The sequence below is a fragment of the Eriocheir sinensis genome, chromosome 4 (genome assembly GCF_024679095.1).
Source record: "Eriocheir sinensis breed Jianghai 21 chromosome 4, ASM2467909v1, whole genome shotgun sequence".
NCBI lineage: Eukaryota > Metazoa > Arthropoda > Malacostraca > Decapoda > Varunidae > Eriocheir > Eriocheir sinensis.
In genome coordinates, this window is record NC_066512.1 from 24783269 (window position 1) to 24797884 (window position 14616).

At 48.0% G+C, this 14616-nt stretch overlaps 2 protein-coding genes across 13 annotated transcripts; both read right to left on the reverse strand.

The window, feature by feature from the left end:
- Positions 1-1489: 1489 nt before the first annotated feature.
- Positions 1490-7883, reverse strand: LOC126980720 (uncharacterized). 8 transcript variants are annotated; one of them, XM_050831005.1, is made up of 3 exons: positions 7514-7883; positions 1981-3096; positions 1490-1907 (listed from the first exon to the last, which is right to left on the reverse strand). In XM_050831005.1, the coding sequence occupies exons 2-3, from the start codon at positions 3075-3077 to the stop codon at positions 1757-1759; spliced, it is 1248 nt and encodes a 415-aa protein (XP_050686962.1). In that variant the 5' UTR covers positions 3078-3096; positions 7514-7883; the 3' UTR covers positions 1490-1756. The 8 variants fall into 8 exon arrangements, with proteins under 8 accessions (XP_050686962.1, XP_050686921.1, XP_050686955.1 ...); XM_050830964.1 differs by having other exon boundaries at positions 7359-7879; XM_050830998.1 differs by lacking the exon at positions 7514-7883 and adding an exon at positions 6865-7347.
- Positions 7884-8627: 744 nt separating this feature from the next.
- LOC126980734 (folate receptor gamma-like) lies at positions 8628-14616 on the reverse strand. Of its 5 annotated transcripts, none has more exons than XM_050831021.1 (5): positions 14466-14616; positions 12895-13045; positions 11466-11654; positions 10537-10770; positions 8628-10176 (listed from the first exon to the last, which is right to left on the reverse strand). In XM_050831021.1, the coding sequence occupies exons 1-5, from the start codon at positions 14582-14584 to the stop codon at positions 9952-9954; spliced, it is 918 nt and encodes a 305-aa protein (XP_050686978.1). In that variant the 5' UTR covers positions 14585-14616; the 3' UTR covers positions 8628-9951. The 5 variants fall into 5 exon arrangements, with proteins under 5 accessions (XP_050686978.1, XP_050686997.1, XP_050686993.1 ...); XM_050831040.1 differs by having other exon boundaries at positions 14461-14560; XM_050831036.1 differs by lacking the exon at positions 14466-14616 and adding an exon at positions 14314-14454.

Consider the following 14616-nt stretch of genomic DNA (forward strand, 5'->3'; position numbering starts at 1 on the left):
TGCTTTTATATATTTCCCCCATTAGTCAAGTGTGTGTGTGTGTGTGTGTGTGTGTGTGTGTGTGTGTGTGTGTGTGTACCACCACCACCACCACCACACACCCACGGATCACCAATAAATAACACGACACATACAACAGACAGACTCTTTAATGATGGACTAATGCTACAGGGATAATAGGAATATATTAACTGTATATATGAACACCTCGCCCCTCCACCAAAGCTGTATACAGTGACGCCTACTCCAGCTGGCCCTTACCATGCCCGCCCACTCCAAGATGTACGGTAGGTAAGATGACTTCTCTACCATACATGAACATAGGTGAGGTAACTACAACTCCACCACCCACTCTAAGATGTACAGTAGGTAAGATGACTTCACTACCGTACATGAACATAGGTGAGGTAACTTGACCGTACAACTCCCACCCACCCACCCTAAGATGTACGGTAGGTAAGATGACTTCACTACCGTACATGAACATAGGTGAGGTAACTTGACCGTACAACTCCCACCCACCCACCCTAAGATGTACAGTAGGTAAGATGACTTCACTACCGTACATGAACATAGGTGAGGTAACTTTACCGTACAACTCACACCCACCCACCCACCCACTCAGTCATCAACGCCACACTACAGACAGACGTACAGACAACCACTAACTCATCAACACCAGCTAGACACATATTCTTAGGTGGTTTCGGCTCTTACAACCACTATTTCCCAAGGCCTCAATGGGTGTTTTTCATGTTCGTTGTGCAGAAGCCTTGTCAAACTATCACTAGGCCCATAAAACTACCCACCATGTAAATACGGTATACCCAACAACAACCTCGACGGAAGCCTTGTCTTACGTGGGTGTGTAAGCCACGAAATGTTGGTGAATATGGTCCCAGCACTGCACACCTGTCCTCCCGTTCACACACCTTCGCCGCCCCAACACTGACGAGCTCATTGGCGTATTACGGAGGCCATGGCGTACAGAGGCTAGTGGGCGTATCTCAGCACTCAGCACCGTGTCCGTACTTGCATCCACTTAGTAAAACTACACCGGTACCTTCCCCCTTCACCCCCCTTCCTCCCCCATCCCCTACTTTCCCTTCCCTCTCATGCACATCTTGGCCTCATAGAAAACGGTGCGTGCGTTACCGAGAAGATGCAAAATGGTACACTAAAATATATCTCCAGAAAAATATCTCTCTCCTTTCTTTTACAGTAACAAATTAAATGTCTATATATATCATCATAAATATATAGTAAAATATATATATGAAACATGATTTATACGTAATATACAGCAATATATATTTATCTTTATTGCTCTGTAGCATAAATGCACTTATTATTATTATTTTTATTTTATTATTATTGTTATCGTTATGATTATCATTATTACATTCGTGGTCCTTAACCTTAAATGCAACAATTGCTTTTATTAATTCGTAAAGGTATATTGCAAGAACAAGTGTGTAGATTAGCAGCACTTACTGACACACACACACACACACACACACACACACACACACACACACATGGCGCCTAAAAGGGGAGAGAGAGAGAGAGAGAGAGAGAGAGAGAAGTTAGTCACGCCATTTTCCCACTAATTTATTTTCCCTCACTCAACACTAGCCAGCCGCTCTTCACACACACACACACACACACACACACACACTCACCCCAGGAGTTCCTAATACTGACAGATCACCTTTTCCTTTCCTCAATCTGACTCAGTGTTGCCATCTCACCGGACTCACAGCCGCCCCCTCAGCGCCCCCGCATCTTGCTGTAGTGGGGGCGGGGGGACTGCTGGGAGGTGGAGGCGGAGCTGGGGTCGGGGGCGGAGGCCGGGGGGCGGGGCGGCCGGGGGCTGGGCGTGCGGGCGGACCTGGGGACACAGGGCACTGGTTAGGGCAGCGTCAGGACGAGTGGGCGGGTGGAGAGGGTGAGTGGTGGGTGGATGCAGTCACATAGTACCTGGGGCGGGGACTCAGCCGGGGTCGGCCGCCGGGGGAGGGCGGCTGGACGTGGGCGGCAGGCAGGGGCACGGGCGAAGCCGAGCGTCTGGGCGGCGTGTGTGGGCGAGGGTGCGTGGGCGGCGAGAGTGACCGCCTGACGCCCGAGGGGGAAGGGGCGCGGTGGTAACCGCGGGGGGGCGGGGACACCGACTGTCGCAAGGGCTGGCTGTGGGCGCGGGCTCGATTTGACGGGGGCGTGGACTGGCGTGGCGGGGTGGGCGGCCTGGGGGGTGGGGCGGTAGGCGTGACGCGGGTCAAGTTTAGCGCCGCGCGGGACCTCCAGGACGGGGGCGCCGCCCCTGCCTCAGCGGGGCCGGGCTGGGGCGGCAGCCATGGGTCGTGGCCCCAAGCCCCCTCGACCCCCGGGCACCACGCCCCGCCCTCCTGCGTGGAGTTGACGTGGGTGGCGGGGAGCCAGGAAGAGGTGGTGGACGGTAGGTCTGCTGGGCAGGGCCGCGCGGGCTCCGGGGGCTCGGGCGGCCCCGTGGAGGTGACGTCCCCCGCCTCCATCTCGCCCCACAGGGACTCGGGGGACAGCGAGGACGAGGCGCCCACTGGGGAGGCTGCGCGCCAGGTGGAGCGGGAGACGGTGGCCTCGCCGGCGTGGGTGACCCAGGAGGAGGAGGACGGGGCTGAGGGGCAGGGGCGTGGCGGGGGCCAGGCGTGGCGACACTCCTGCAGGGGCGGGCTACCCTGGGAGGAGTCCGGGGCCCAGGGCGGACTGGTCCCGCCCGTGGGGCTGGAGCTGCTCACCTCCGAGGAGCAGGGGTCAGGGGAGCCCGGCGAGGCCAGGCCCACCCGCGCCTCGAGGCTCCCCGCGACCACGTCGGGCTCCGCCTCGCCGGGAGTCACCTCGCCCTCCAGGGTGGACACCGCCGCCACGCTGCCAGCGTCGGGGGACACCCTGCCGCGCGACGCCGACGGGGGTGGGGAGAGGCCGCTGGTGGAGGAGGAAGGCTCCGAGCATGAGGGCGAGGGTGAGGGGCACGGCGAGGTGGTGGAGGCGGGGCGGGGCGGGTCATCGGAAGAGGAGGGTGAGGGCGGGCGGGCCGCCATGCTGCACCTCCAGCATCGCCTGCAGACACACACACACCATCAGGCCCTTGTTGCGTGTGTATGTGTGTGTGTGTGTGTGTGTGTGTGTGTGAGAGAGAGAGAGAGAGAGAGAGAGAGAGAGAGAGAGAGAGAGAGAGAGAGAGAGAGAGGAGGAGTACAAGCATGGTGTTAAGTGTGACATCATCGCTAACCATCATCAGCTACACATTACAGAACCTAAACCAACGCTTCCAGGCTGTTACTTTTGGGGAGCGTTTCCCACCCATCATCCCGTGCACCCACCCACACCCACACCCACCCACCCCGAGGCAGTGAGACATAACCACACCCAGCATGACGCACCCAACACCCCCAGCACTAACCTACCATTCCATCGCGCACACACACACACACACTCACACACACACACACACACCTGCTCCTACTACGTCACCCTGGACTCCATGAACCACAAAACAGAAGGTATAGGTCAATAGCTCTCGACAAGGTAACCAAAACCACAACTAAAAAAAGAAAAGAAAACACGAGATTAAACAATATAGATGAAATAAACAAGCCCATAAATAAAAAGAAACTAACGAGGGGTCGAACATAAAATGACAGACAGACAAGATAGATGGACGAACAACAACTTAAAGAATATAAAAAGTGAAAACAAATAAATAAAAGAGGAATGGCCGCCACGCACGTCAGCTGGAGTGTAACTTTCTACAACGCGCCTATCATGTATTTTTTGTTTTGTTTTGTTTGTAAAGTGTGGACTGTACCGTCGCTGTGGACAATAAACCAACAAACAGGTGTATGGAGGAGACAGGTGTATGTGTATGTGTGTGTGTGTGGGGGGGGGGGGGGAGGGGTGATACAGTTGCGTGTGTGTGTGTGTGTGTGTGTGTGTGTGTGTGTGTGTGTGTGTGTTTGAACCTATAAGAACAAGTGTACCAGGGAACGAATGATCAAAGTGTGTGTGTGTGTGTGTGTGTTGAACGAGGCGTGAGCAAGACATCATGGAGTTGCTTATTCGATTCTTACCACGGAGAAGGGAGGGAGAGGGAGAGGGAGAGGGAGGGAAGGGAGAGGCAGAAGAGGTCAACACACTGTTTCTCAGCCAAGGAATTTTCCCTCCCACTTTCCCTTCATTAGCAATAACTCTGAGGTTATTTTCCCATGGTGTTCTCGTTACCCCTTCATTTTCCTTCCTCCCTCTCTCCCTGCCTCTCCGGTTATGCTCCTTCCTCCCTTCTTACCTTCTTCAACCATGTCTTACCTCATAGCTTTATCAAACCTGCCTCACCCATCCTTTCCCTTTCCCTCTCTTCCTCCCTCCTATACCATCTCTCTCACATCTTCCTCCCTCCCTTCCTGTCTTGCTTCAACCATACCTCACCTCGTCATCACAGGCCTACTTCCCTCATCCTTTCTCTCTCATCCTTATTTTCTCTCCCTCCCTCCCTCCCTCCTTCTCTTTCACCCTTCCTCTCCCTTCTCCTTCGTCTCGCTTCACTGAGTTCGTTGTGTTAGAAAAAAACATTCGCCATTAATTTTCTTCGCATGTTTCTTGTTACGATGAGTTCATGGCGTCGGTAGAAGAAGAAGAAGTAGTAGTAGTAGTAGTAGTAGTGGTAGTAGTAGTAGTGGTAGTAGTAGTAGTAGTAGTGGTAGTAGTAGTAGTAGTAGTAGTAGTAGTAGTAGTAGTAGTAGTAGTAGACACGTAACCATCACTCATTATGCAATTTAAAGCCGAGTTCCTGTTTGTTCTAAGTTACACATCATGGTCGCTCTTCTTCATCCCTCCTCCTTCCTCCTTCTCCTCCTCCTTCCTGCCAGCCTCCCCTTCTTGTAGTGCCTCGTCTGTCCTTCAAATGATCAACTTCTTCGTGGTCGTCCCTGTCTGCCTGCCTGTCGCAATACACTCGCACCTCTCTCTCTCCTTACCTGCCTCACTCTCACAGTCGTCCGCTTCTCTTTCTCCCTCTCTACTTACTCTCACACTCGTCCGCACCAGTTTCTCTTCTCTCACACTCGTCCGCACATGTTCTCTCTCTTTACTTCGCTCCTACACTTGTCCACATCTCTCTCTCCCTCCCTATTTTACTTTTACTCTCGTCCACATCTGTTTCTACCTCACATAAGCATCTGTCTGTTCCTCCGCCCCTCCCTTTCATAGCCGTACGCCTCTTCTGTCTCTCTTCCACTTCACTGCCACTTCTACCCACGCCTATCTCCCTCTCTCCCTCCCTCTCTCAATCGGTACGCAGCGCCCATCAAACCTCCCCTTGATCTCTGCCTCTCACTCAGACGCCGCTCACCCTTGGCCCCCTTAGGTAACCACTCCTTCCCTTTCCTTCCTTTCCCCGCCTCCCCCCCGCCCCTCCTCCTTCACCTACATCTACCTCCCCACCCCCACCCTGCTGGTCTTTGCCCTTGCCCCTCTTTTCAAACAGATAATAGCACTGTACTGTTTTTAAGGGCGTGGTTGTTGGTTAGGCACGTCTTGGTCTGTCTATCGTCTGTCTATTGAGCAAATTAGAAGGCGATAGGTTACTAATGAGACGAAGAAAGGTTACTATTTTTGAGGCGTTAAGTTACCGTTCAGATGAAGAGAAGAACGGTTACTCTTTCTAGCGGTGACAAGTTACTCTCCTTGAACGGCGATGGTTTGCTACGCGTCGGGTTTTAAGATGGGGTTCTCGTTCTGTTAGTTTATGAATCGTTTTAATGAATTAGGTAGCGATTGGTCATTATTACAGCGGCGATAGGTTACCATGCGTCGGTTTGTGTTCATGGCGGAAGCTGCGGCCCGGCACTCTGAGTAGACTTGTTGGCCTTTTTGTTACGATGAGTTAATTGTCTCGGCGGTAGTAGTAGTAGTAGTAGTAGTAGTAGACACGTAAACACCACACCACCAATTTGCAATATGGAGTTGCATACCACACTTGATCCTCCTGCTGCTAAACTTCTACTACTACCACCACCACCACCACCACCACTACTACTACTACTACTACTACCACAATTACTACTACTCACTGTCCACTCTTACTTTCAACTCTTGGTTTCATTGCTCAGTATTTTCTTTTTTCTCTTGGTTCGCCACATTAACACATCGCCGAGGGGTGACATAGCAAGACTCGCCTCACTCCCCCCACCCCAACCCCGTGCCACACCTGGGCTGGCGGGGCCGCGCACCTGACCCGGGCCATTTTTCACCTGGCGTGCACACGGAAGTGTCCGCGAGGGTCAGCGCCGAGTCACCGCGCCAGGCCGCCGCCGCGTGTCACCTCCCTGGACACATGCAAAGTGGACAAGTTTTTTTTTTGTTTTTTTTTCTTATAATGGGGGTGGAGGGAATGACTGCACAGGCCAGGTTCTAAAATATTGTGTGTGTGTGTGTGTGTGTGTGTGTGTCACCTCGCCGTCGTGAACACTTGCCTGGGAGATTTGCATGTTACCGTACCTATAGTGACGGGTGCTGACGGGGAGAATGGTGTGTGTGTGTGTGTGTGTGTGTGTGTGTGTGTGTGTGTGTGTGTGTGTGTGTGTGTGTATATATATATATATATATATATATATCTATATATATCTATATATATATATATATATATATTCCGAGTCTAGTCTTGAAATAACCCCTGTGCACCTGTCCAAGCTCGTCAATGAGTCAGCGCCGTGGGTCGCCGCCGCGGCTAGGCTCGCGGGGCACCACACAGCCGTCACAGCCCCGTGTGGCCGTTCAAAAGCACCGTCAGGGGGAGGGCGTGCAGGGAGGGCTTGCGTGGTGTGCACTAACAGCTAGGGCAGCACTGCTACGCGTCAGGCAGGCCGTCAGCTGGCCCAGCCTGCTGGCCTCCTGCCTGCTGCGTCGCGGGCCGGGCGGGAGGGCGGCCTCCCTGACCCGCCGCCTGGCCCTGCTCCTCCCCGCCGCTGGGCGAGCAACATGCAGACCTGGCGGGCACGTCAGCACCGTCAAGGAAGTGTTCAGGCGGGGAGGTGACCCAGTGCCGCGGACTGGCCACCCCCCAGCTGCCCCCATATGGTGACGACACTATTACGCAACGCGGAGCCTCATTAGACCACCTTACCAGGACTCAAAAGATCGATGTAAATAGACAGACAACCCCACATTCCTTATTTGTCGGGCCTGCTGTTCCCCAGCCGCTGGTGCTCGCCCTGCGCCCTCGGCCAGGCGGGGACCAGCTCGCCCCAGTGGCTGGCGCAGGTGTCGGGAGGAATGTCGCCTGTGCCTCCCCACGCCCCTCACTACACACCTCTCCTTGGGCTTACCTTTCCGATATATATTGCTAAGTTATCCTCCGGCGCTGGAAATACATAGTAAAGTCTGAAGACACTGTAAACTAGGTAAAAAGATGAGCTTAAATCTTATACACACGACCGCCGACCCCAGAGAACTTCAACTCGTCATACGCAGGTGATCGTACCGCCGCGACCCCCGTGCACCTGCTGCCCGCTGGCCCCGGCCCTCTGCTGGGTGCCTGGCGTGAACGTGACCAGTGTGAACGTGAGAACACAGGGCACACAATCGTTTATCTGGGGTGTGGAAGCACTTAGGTATCGCACGTCTGGCATCGGCGGAGTCTGCTTTCCCTTTCAATCAAGTTGTAGTAGTACACATATTTTCAGTTTCAGGGAGACACACGCCATGCCAATGGGCTTTCCGCTCACTCACGCCGACCACACACTGACGACACATAAACACATCAATCCCTGGTCCGAGGAGAGCCAGCAAACGTGTGGCTAACGAAAGCGAGCGAAAAATAGCGGGAGGTGCTGAAATCTTGGCCTGGAGCGGTGGTTGTGGCGGCGGGATGACGATGACGCAAGGCGGGAGGGGGTGTGGCCAGGCATGTGCGGCCGACACGCAGAATAATGCCTCTTATGAATCTCCCGGCCCAGTCGAGTACGCTACTTGCCTGTCATGCCCGGGCCACCTGCTGCCACACGCCCGCTAACGACCCGCGAGGGTGGGCGTGATGGGGCAAGGCCTAGTATGGACGGCCGGGCAGCGTCGGGCAGGTGCAGGACAGGTGTGATATCTGCTGGCCTGCTTTTACTCTTCTTGGCCGGAGGGGACGATAGGAATGAAACTAACATTATAATCCTTTGCGTAATCAAATAGTAATAAGTAAAGTAATAGAAGCAAAGCAGATAGTAATAGGATCAAATAAATTTGAATAGCAAAATTTTTTTTTCTTCAGACGAAATAACACAGTATTAGATATCAGGGCAGACACAGAACCAGAGCGATAGAGGACATTGGGAATGGCCTTTGACCTGCTGCTGCTGCTGATGATGATGATGAGGGTGATATTTTGCATTATGTTATTCTTCAAAGTCCTTTATGCAAGGCGTAGAGCCAGTGACAATCAACTACAAACTAGTACTGACAGGCATCCCCATAGACTGCTATAAAGTAACAATAATGCAATTTATACTAAAGAGAAAATGCACAAAATGCCAGAAAAGTCTTTGTAGTCTCCCTTCACTGGGTTCAAAACTGTGATAGCCTGATCATGATAAAGGTTACATAAACTATTTCTAGATTTCAACATTGTTCAAGTTGCCATGGAAGTACAGGGTGTATACATTTCTACATACAAAAATAACAAGTACATAACATTTGCCAAGTCTAAAGCTGCTCTCCAATCTAGTTTTTATTTAGATTGAGCATCAGCTAGCACAGCCATGTCCCTCTGAGAGCGAGGGTCGTCCATCACCCTAGAGCAGTCATGAGCAATTCAAGTTTGTGAGTACATCTCTGCCAAGGGTTATCCTGAGGCTCTTAAAACTGCACACCATCAGTGATGAAAACAAAACATTGCAGTGCACCTCCAGTGGACAAGAATAAAGAGTAACAATCCCTTATGCTTACACACACACTCATTTTATTGCAAACAACTAAATTGCTAAATGTCTTTTTAGTTCACTCCATGATTTTTTGTAATTTTATATTTGTAGATTTGTCTGAAATATTTCTCAGCAATGGCTAAGAATAGCTCAGACAACTTAAAGGTATACACTTGGAAGGAATCGTAAGAATAACTAAACTATATTACACAGGGAAATTTTGTGAACTACTGTTACTGTCTTGATAAAGTTCCAGGTAATGGTAGCCTAATTTGCACCCTGTGCTTTCAATTAAATCACAACCAATAAGCTATATGCCTTGAGGTTCTTTAGAATCTATATATGCATTTCTAAACCATTGTTAGTAAACAGAACATAGGCATTAATGTAATCACTGGCAAAAGATAAGTACTTCCTACTCCAAACAATGATTAGGAGAATCACATAACAGTAAGTCAGACAAGTTGGGCTTCAGATAAACACAATGTACAGTGTGCTTGCCCTGAGATCATTACTTATAGTGGCACTCACAGCTCCTCCTCCAGAGAGTGATGGGAGCCAAGGGAAAGCAGGTGAAACAGAAACAGTGGAGAGTCAAGCACATCACCTAACTCAGGTCCCAACATCGACCCCTGTGGAACACCGGGTTTCGTGTTCCTCATCAACTTTTTCCTTTAAAATAGCAAATCGATTGAAGGTCGTGAGTTGCAAAATTTTTCTTGGTGTAGAAGGCCTGCCTCCATTCCTTACAGGAACGAAACCGTCATCAGGCGCTTCAGTACTCGGAGTTTTCGTGACTTGGGCATAGGTCTGTTCGGTTGGGTTGGGCAATGAAGGGGCAGTGTTGGCCGCAACAAACTCCTTTAGGGATTAGTGTTGTTTTTCTAGGATGTCATATTTCATTTTCAAATCTTCATTTTATTTTCAAATGAGTGAAGGGGTTAAAGGAGGATATGTGAGAAACTAAAGTACAACTGAGACTCAATAGGTCAATAATGAGAGGGATAACACACTACAGCACTGTCATGAGCATTTGCATGGCCAAGATCAGACCAGCACTCAGAACTAGGGTGAGCCTCCCATCAGACCAGCCAGGTGCCCCATTGAGTTTGGCTTTGGCCAGCATACGTGCAGCCATCTGAGCCACCTTGTCGTTGGGGTTCTTCCCAGACTCACTGAACCACAGGCGCATGCATGGGTAAGAGTCATTGGTGTACAGCCAGGAGCCATCCCACACCTGTCGAAAGGGAACAAAGGTACATTATAATGTATAAATACATATTAGATCCTGCACCATTAAGTATTGCAATCTGTTAATATTAAGTGATTGCTCCATTGTCTTTAGCTTTGACCAGCAGGATATACTTCATTGCAGAGAGGAAAAGAGAAAAATAAGACGGTCACTGTGCAAGGCTAAAGTGAATTGATGAGAAAACAATAAATGCTTTCAAAACACAAAGATAAAAATAACTTTCCCTTCCCACAATTACAATAACTAGTGACTTTCATATGCAACATTATTTTGTAGAGGTGTTAAATGCTATAAAGGAGTATGGATGCTGCAATGATGTGCAAAGTAGAATTCTGAGTGACCCACCGTCTCACAGAAGGTTTTGGCATCCTTGAACACGCTCTTGAAGGTATCACAAGAAGAATCTTTTGGACAAAAGTTGGTCTTCCCTGTGCCATTCTCGGAGGTCTTCCACTCAAAGTTGCGAGCCCAATTGTTGGTGCAGGTGTAGTCCTCGGCACAGCTATCAAACCACACATCACAGTCGCTGGCACACAGAGGAACCTTGTAGTACCGTTCTTTCCTCCACGACCGGTTCTCCTGAACATGGGAAAAAACAGCTTAAGATTCTGCATACACTAAGAATATTTGTGGTTAGCTAATCATTTGATATTGTTATTCTATACAGACAGTGATTTGGTCGGGAATCTTTGTTTATCAGATATTATTAGTGATAGATAAACCACAACTACAGGAAAATATGAATACTGCTTGCTTAATCTTCAAAGTGATAATTTCCAGGATTTAAGTACACAAGTTCAGTCAATCCATCCACTACCCCATTTTAAAGTATTTTTGTCTATCCCCTTTACCCTAAATATGTCAAACTTGTCTATTGCTCAAGCTCCTAACATCCCGGTAGCAGCGGGGATCATGTTTCTTAATGGTCCCTCCAAGCGAGAAAAATGAGAAAAAATCACCCCTCACACAAACCATTTCATAATATATATCAAAGCATTTGTGATCAGATTATGTATCCTCTATTTTGGGGGGTTTATATCATGGCACAAATTTGGCCCATCGCTGCTACATGGTAAAGCCATAAATTTGGCTCGTCGCTGCTACCGGGTTAAATACATACAAGATATTTAATCAGTCCATCTACTATCCTATTTATAAGCCAAGTTTAGCCTTCCACCTTGAACCTAAATGTGTCAAACGTGCTTGTTGCTGAAGATCCTATTGGTTTTCTTTTCTTTTAGGTTTTAAGTACACACAAAAATCGCTGTACTCACGGCCACCACCCACGGGCCGATGTTGGGGGAGCACTCGTAGAAGCAGTGGTCCTGTATGAAGCGTTTCCGGCACTTGTCAGAGAGGGTCTTCCCAGGGCAGTGATTCATGTTGAAGTTGTAAGGGTTGTCATGGTGGATGTCCCTGGTGAGCTCCTCCGTGCAGCATGATCTGTTTTTCCATGGCTGGCACTGTAAAAGGTCACTTGTTGATGTGTGCGAGTGTGTATCTACCTAGTTGTGATATATAGGAAAATAGCTATCCTTAAGGGGTTCTGTCTGTGCCAAGTCATATTTAGGTTTAAACCTAAATATGTTCGTTTTTAGAATGAGCAACTAGGAAAATAGCTATCCTTAAGGGGTTCTGTCTGTGCCAAGTCATATTTAGGTTTAAACCTAAATATGTTCGTTTTTAGAATGAGCAACTTCTTTGTTTAGGCCCGATGCATTTATTGAGAAACCTTAAATTTGCCTTTGAACTTCTCATGCCCTATAGTTTCTTCTTCAGTCCCAAACAAGCAGATTAGCATACCAATTCTGTCTACTTCCTCCATTGCCCTCAACACTAACCATGCCAGCTCACTCCTTTAAACCCAAATTTTCTAATCTTTCCTGTACGTTAAATTTGTCATGCTGGGAACCATATTCATTGCTGCCCTTTGTAATTCTTTATGCAAGAACTATACTGCTGCTGCATATTCCAACCCATCACATCCAACACATCAAAGCTGATATCAACATGGAAAATAGGGTGTCTTCATCTCTATATCTTGTCTCTTCTTTAACCCACTGCATCATTAGGTTATTAGTTGCAATATTTTTTATTCAATGTTGCCATATTTATTGATGTAGTAGTATAAACTGCCCCATGAATCCTAATTTCCATCTGCATCCCGTTCTTCCCAACACACCTGTTTGTGTGCGAGTGTGTGTCACATTAAGAAAACCAAAAAAAAAGTCACCTCAGCAAAAGGGCACAGCTTCATATCGAGTCCATTCCACCATTAATTATTGTAAACACCTTCCCCAACTGGCAGAGACTACTTATGGCAAGGTTTTAAAGGATAGGACAGGTAGAAAGGCATTTAAGAGATAATGAGTTTGTGACCACTGGTTTGGACTTTCTTGATAGAGAATTAAATCTTCAGCCTCAGCACCTCATATCTCTGTTCTCCTCTGCCTAAACTGCTTCCTTCCTTACTTGACCTCACTTTTTCATACTTTCTTAACGTACAAAAAAGTAGCAATTCCCAGCATGTAAGAGGAAAGATGTTTAACCGACCAATGACATTAACTTGCCTGATAAAGAGTTAGATATTAAGCCTGAGCACCTCTTTTTTTTTTTTTTTTCACCCTTGAGCTGTTACCTTTACTGTAAAAAAAAAAGTAGCCATTCCTAGCCCCTTCCCCATTTCCTCAACCAACTGATCACCTGTTTGTACAAGTTGCTCTCAGGGCCTGGCCGGGCCTTATGGTGGTCGCTCTTAATGCACCAGTTCAGCAGCTCTTCCTCGTCCCGGGACTTGTAGTTTGAGGCTGCTAGGAGAGGCAATGCAGCCCACACCACCAGCGAGGACCACATACTGAAAGAACACAATTGTTAGAATCAAACAAGAAATAACCCAGATATTTTAAACGTCATATGAGTATTCTATTGAGCTAAACTAACCACACTGCTGTTAATATATACTAATGTGATGCTTGAAAAATTCTAAACTAACATGTCTAGTTTGTCTTTTCTTACATTTAGCTGGGACCAAGTTAGTTAGAAGTATTAGATTTTCACAGTTTTGAAAAATAAATACAACCGTTATGAGACGACGAGACAGAGAAGACGCACATTTTATGAGCACCAACTCGTATGCCTCAAACTATTACTAAGCATATTACAAACGGTCACAAAGCGGTGCATATACAAAAACTAACAAAACTAACTAACCATGCCTTGAAAAAGAGTAAAAAAGGACAAATCAGCCACAATATTGTTAATGAAGACTAACTCAACATATAAAAATTCAGATATAACACAGTAACCCTCAAATTAAGTTTTCCCACATAGAAATAGAAATACTTGGAATGAGTTAGAAGAAAAGGTGGTAGAGGCAAAATATGTGTGTGTGTGTGTGTGTGTGTGTGTGTGTGTGTGTGTGTGTGTGTGGAAATTCAATGGAAAAAAAAGGACAAATGCAGATATGGCAACAGGAATTAACACATGAGGTAAATACAAATAGGTAAATCTAAACTGTCATTTTTCACCCTAACAGAGGCAGGTCACCCCATCACAGCCCTCACCCCAACACAGTAACCTTCACCCCTCTCTCTCTCTCCTCACCTTTTCTATCCCTTCTCTCAATCTGTTATTTCTCACCCTAGTAATTATGTCACCCCACTTAAACCTCTCCTCACCCTAACTTGATAACTAACCTTCACCCCTCTCATGTCACCCTAAAACTATCACCCTCTCAACCACTTATTTATCACCCTAACACATTAAATTTACACCCTTTCCCTACATAACCCAACCTATCACCCTCTGTCTAGTATTTTTCACCCTTACACCCATTCTTCAACTCCTCATACTATAGAATCTCACCCACACTTCACCTTTACTATATTATACACGGCACTTATTAGTTATTACTGTGAACTCTTAACTAGGACACGTAATTCACAGGTAATCAGTCTTGTCTCACCTTACCTGCCCTTGATTAGCATGCTGCACACCTGTCCTTCACCTGACACTGATTGGATTCATTATTAAACTCATGTCAACCTTAATTAACCTTCAAACCACAATCAAATCTTAACAGGGACATGTAATTCACAGGTAGTCAGTCTTGTCTCACCTTACCTGCCCTTGATTAGCACGCCGCACACCTGTCCTTCTCCTGACACTGATTGGATTCATTATTAAACTCAGGTCAACCTTAATTAACCACAAACCATAATCAAATCAATACTGGGACACATAATTCACAGGTAATCAGTCTTGTCTCACCTTACCTGCCCTTGATTAGCACGCCGCACACCTGTCCTTCACCTGGCACTGACTGGGGCAGGTAACCAAGTGGCCCTCCTCCCCTCTCCCTCCTTCCCCTTCTCATGTCTGTTTTAAGGGTCATGGAGCTTCAAAATGAGACTCATGAAGCTCTGT